This window comes from Fukomys damarensis, unplaced genomic scaffold (assembly GCF_012274545.1).
Source record: "Fukomys damarensis isolate Sample0158 unplaced genomic scaffold, DMR_v1.0_HiC HiC_scaffold_19, whole genome shotgun sequence".
NCBI lineage: Eukaryota > Metazoa > Chordata > Mammalia > Rodentia > Bathyergidae > Fukomys > Fukomys damarensis.
This window is the reverse complement of record NW_022900931.1, coordinates 67,748,140-67,752,833: the sequence shown is the minus strand read 5'-3', so window position 1 is coordinate 67,752,833 and position 4,694 is coordinate 67,748,140. Positions and strand designations below refer to the sequence as shown.

Sequence of the window (4,694 nt, the reverse complement as noted above, 5' to 3'; positions counted from 1 at the left end):
CCCCGCGCCGGATCCGCTCCTCCTGCGGGTGGGCACGGGGTCAGGGCACAGGGCACAGGCAGCACCGCCCCCACCCACAGGGATGGCAACTGACGCGTGGAATGAGGCACATGAGAACCAGGACAAATGAGACGGGAAGATGCCCAGGGCGAGGCTGGGTGGAAGGCGGCGTGGGCCTGACACGGGCCCTCCGTGCTGCCTGGCTCCTGAGCTCTGGGTGCCGAGGGCGGGACGTGCGGGAGCCCGTGACGGGAGGGAGGCCACGCTGACCTTATCGTGCTCCTCTCGGCTCAAACTAAGGGCCAGCTGGAGCTGGACGTCATCCTCGGGGCCGCAGGACGGCGGCTGGGGGAGAGAGGACGAGGGGCGGGAGCGGGTCAGCTGGGGCCACAGCCAGAGAGGCAGGGGAGAGAGCAAGGACCGACAGGGGCCCGAGAGAGAGAAAGCGGTCCCCAAACCTGCACGGACTGGCAGAGACGGAGGGCAGGGGCAGGCAGGACGGCTCCCAGAATGGAGACAGGACCCAGACAAAGCACTGAAGAGCCGTGGACAGCAGGGCGAGGAGGGTGGCGTGAAGAGGAGGTGGCAAACAAGGCGTGGAGACGGGGTGCCAGGACCGGGGCTGGGCCCGCACGGCAGGGGTACCTGGTCGGCCTCCTCCTTGCTCATGGCCAGGGCCAGCTGCAGCTGCAGCTCCTCCTCCCCACTGCTCTGCGGCCACGCCTGCTCCGCCTCAGGTGGGGGCCCAGAGCCCACAGCTGCTGAGGAGGCTGCAGGTGAAGGGAGAACGTGAGAGAAAAAGCAGGGGACACGAGCCAGGCCTGAGCGGGGCAAAGGCCCCAGCCCCACCCTCTGAGCCAGTCCTTCTCCACCACGCAGGCTGTGGAAGATCCCGTGGGCGCAGAGGGCACCATCTGTGCAGACTGTGGGACCCAGGCTCCACCAGAAAAGGGGCAGGGTGGACCAAGAGCCCTGGGGCCCAGCAGCAGAGAAGGGTGGCAGGTCCATGAGAGCCAGCTGCCTTTAGGCCAAAGGAGGAAGAGGTCCACAGAGGCCAGGAGGGCCCAGCCCCAGCCTCTAGTCAGCAGCCCCCACCCCCTGGCTTCAGCCCCACTTCTCCACAGCAAGGGAGGCTTCCTGGGATCCTGTGCCCATCCATCCTCTCCTAGGTCCCTGCTCGTGCCCAGTCAGGCCAGCCCCGAGCCAGACCAGAGTGGTGTCCTCAGCAGGCGAGGGTTAGGGTTCCTGCCTCATCGTCAAACCTCTGCCTTGAGGCCGTATTGGGCATGTAGAGTCTGGGCACCCCAATCACCAACCCCTCAAGTTACTGTCCCTGTCCTGTCCACATGGACTCCTGTAGTCAGTCCCCTGCAGCTTGCTCTAGGATGGGGGTCAGCAGACCGCTGCACGTGGCCAAGGGTCTGCATCTACATTTTTTTTTTGTATTGGGGATTGAACTTGGGTCCTTGCGCTTGTGAGGCAGGACACCGAACCGCTGAGCTAAATCTCCCACTGCACCTACATTTTAAATGGTTGAGGAAGATATAAAATAAGAACGCACTGAGACACATGGAAACCACACAGGGCTCCAGTTTCAGGATCCGCGGTGGGAGAGTGCAGGACAAGCTACCCGGTGATGAACTCTACGGCTCCCCAGAGTCAAACAGGGGCCCCATGACACCAGCCCAGCCCCACCTCCCACACGAGCCTGGCATGGTCCCCCCAGCCTCCCTGCTTCCTTCCCTTCCGTCACTCGAGTTAAGCTTGGGTACATGCTTGTGGGCTGTGGGTCAGCAAGGGTGTCCTGGGCAGGCCCCACACGCTGCTGGGTCCCATCTCCACGTGGAAGCTAGCAGTGACCCCAAATGTGCTGCACCTCAGGGGTCCCGGCCCCGTTCCCTCCATACACCCTCATCACGCACCCCAGGCTGACACCACAGCTCCACTCCACCACCAGCCCCGACTGCAGCCATCATCTGCGCATCCTCCCTGCTTGGGGACAGGTGTGTCCCGCCCTGCTCAGGACTGGCAGGCCCTAGACGAACAAGGCCACACAACGGATCTGTGCAGCTCTTCCACCACTCTACCTAAGTTCTCCTAGACACTAGGCGCTGCCCCTAAGCTGCGCTCACCATCCGGGAATGACATCAACAATCCTTAGAAACCAGACCTGAAGGCCTTGCAGGACCTGAGGCCGGGGCCAAGCTGCTGGCCTGTGCCCTACCCTGCACCCCAGGCACCGGCCCGCACACCCCCTCGGAGCCCATCCACAGCACCCAGCTCTCAGGAAGATGCCTGCTGGTGGTTCCCGGAGCCCAGGTCTGCGCACAGCCAAGAAGCAGCGGACCGAGTCTAGGCAGGGGCAGGACAGCGGAACAGACAGACAAGCGCGCAGGCAGGGCTCACCTGTGGCCGTCTGGGCCAGCTTCTCCTTGGTCTTGAGGGCGTGGGCCCGTTCTTCCCGAAGCCGGTCCTCATCCCGCAGCAGGGCCACCAGCTGCTTGGCCTTCTCACGCACGTTCACGCCCTGGTCCTTGCCGTCGCGGTCCACATACTGGAAGTCCTTCAGCGTCTGCACGGCGTACATGTTCTCCTTGCACTGCTGCGACACGCGCTCCGAGCCCGTCTTGATGAGGTACTCCATCAGCATCATGGCCTGCGGCAGGGGACAGAGCCAACGCTCGGGCAGGTCCCACCACCCAAGCCATCCTGTCCGCGGTGGAGCTCGACACAGCCACCGCACACAGTGCTCAGAGAACCTGACGTGAAAGTCCACACAAGGTGTGTCCTCAGACAAGAAGCGTCCAGAGCAGGTGGACCACAGACAGAGGGCAGCAGTGTCGCCAGGCAGCAAAGCAAGCAGGCACGGACTCTGCCTTCACCACTAGACAGTGCCACTGAGCCACCACTCCGAGAGGGCAAACAGCCGTCTCTGAGGGGCACCGAGAGGCCAGGACAGACACTACCAAGCCTGCTCATGTCCTTCCAATGAGCACCTGAGTGACAAGGCCGCACCAAGCCACCCTGGTCCAGTCGCCCCCTTCCATCTGCTCCCCGCTCTACAACATGTCACCCCCGAGAGCCACAACTCGCAGTGAGACCAGAGTTCTAGGGTGACGAGCGGAGCATGCCCGCCACAGCGGGGACACGTGAGCACCTCAAGTAGAGGAAGCCTGCTGTAACGAGCAGACGAGCTCCCGTAAGAGCACCGCGGGCCAACCTGGGCCCGAGGCCCCTCCCCAGAGCAGGAGCCTCGGCTCTCAGGCTGCAGGAGGCCCTGGCCACCGTTCCCAGGGAGGGCACACTGGGGTCCTGCAGGTGACACCAGGGCTCCTGGGAGAGCAGAGCAGGGGAGGCGCGGCGCGGGATCTCAGCAGTGAGGGCTGCAGGAACAGCTGTGGGCCCTCCTGCCTCCCTGTCTCCCCCTCCAGAAGCCGGACTGGACTTGGTGAGGCTCTAGCAGGGGTGTCGAGCGCACTGCACTGGGACCCGAGCTCAGACTTTAAGTGGTCCCCGCAGAGGTTTCACACGGCAGGACAGGAAAAGCAAAGCCAACTCCGTGACCCGGCCCCCATCTGCAGGGGCTTAACACCAGACGGGTTAAGAAAAAGTTCAGAGCATCATCCACAGGCAAGTGACTCTACACCAGCACACGCACAGCGGGCCACCATCTATGACGCAGCAAGGAAACAAGCGAACGCCCGAGCAGCTGCTACCTGCACTCTCCAGGTCAACACTGGCCTGGGCGGGAACCAGAGCGGCAAGACCCAAAGGCCCAGACAGCGGGAAGCGGACAGTGCCCAGAGCCGTGGTGTGGAAGAGCGTCCTCAAGGCCAGGGCTCCAAGGGGTGCATCCAGCAATGACCAGGCTGTGCAGCCAGGCTTGCGGTCAGCCACACCGCAATGAAAACCCAAACCCTCATTTTAAAAGTGGGCAACCAGAGAAGCCAGAAGTCCCTGTTGGTTCGTTGTCAAGGACGTCCTGGCACAACACAGACAACGCCTGAGCAGGCAGCGCTCTCTGTAACAGGCCAGGTGATAAATACTTCCGTTTTGTGGGCCAACCTCCGTCCTGACTATTCAGCAGCCCGGCTGCTATGCTCCCTCCCTATTTACAAAAGCAGGCAGAGCATGGGACTGGCCCACGACCTGTACTCTGCTGACGTGTTTTAAGATAAACCCAGAGACACTGCAGTCCTTGGAGAAACTGGGCAACAGCCCAAGGTCAAAAGGGTGCCTGGGGCTCCACTCCAGCTCTACCACGAACAGGTGGCCCCGAGCTACCTGTCTCCACTTCTTCCCCTAGAAAATCAAGAAAAAGAGAAGCAACTTCTTCGTGGGTGATTCTGAGGACAGGACAAGATGCTGTGCATCGCACAGAGCCACAGGCCCAGGGAACACTGGTCCCGCTCCTCAACATGCGTCCCCAAGGCCACAACAGGCCACGCAGGACCAGGCCCATCATGCCCTCAAACACGTACTCTTTCTCCACAGGGGCAACCAGATCCATCACCGGGCAGGGCCACACGGTGGGAACTCATGGGCTCCAATGCAACCGTCCCCAGCAGCAAGCCAGCCCCAGGCCTCACTTCGCTCCCCACCAAAGAAAGGATAGTCCCTGCTCAGTGCAACACGGCAGGCAGCAGAGGTGAGGACAACGGGGGGGGGGGGGGGGCGTTCTCGGGGGGGGGGGG

At 62.7% G+C, this 4,694-nt stretch overlaps 1 protein-coding gene across 1 annotated transcript in view; it reads right to left on the bottom strand.

Moving 5' to 3' along the window:
* Epn1 (epsin 1) overlaps positions 1 to 4,694 on the bottom strand; it is a 27,830-nt gene that overhangs the window by 18,987 nt on the left and 4,149 nt on the right. The window contains exons 3-6 of the mRNA XM_033766051.1: positions 2,407 to 2,656; positions 646 to 770; positions 271 to 345; positions 3 to 22 (exon numbers count right to left, since the gene is read on the bottom strand). Of these exons, the coding sequence (XP_033621942.1) occupies positions 3 to 22; positions 271 to 345; positions 646 to 770; positions 2,407 to 2,656 (470 nt within the window). The remainder of the gene's footprint in view (positions 1 to 2; positions 23 to 270; positions 346 to 645; positions 771 to 2,406; positions 2,657 to 4,694) is intronic.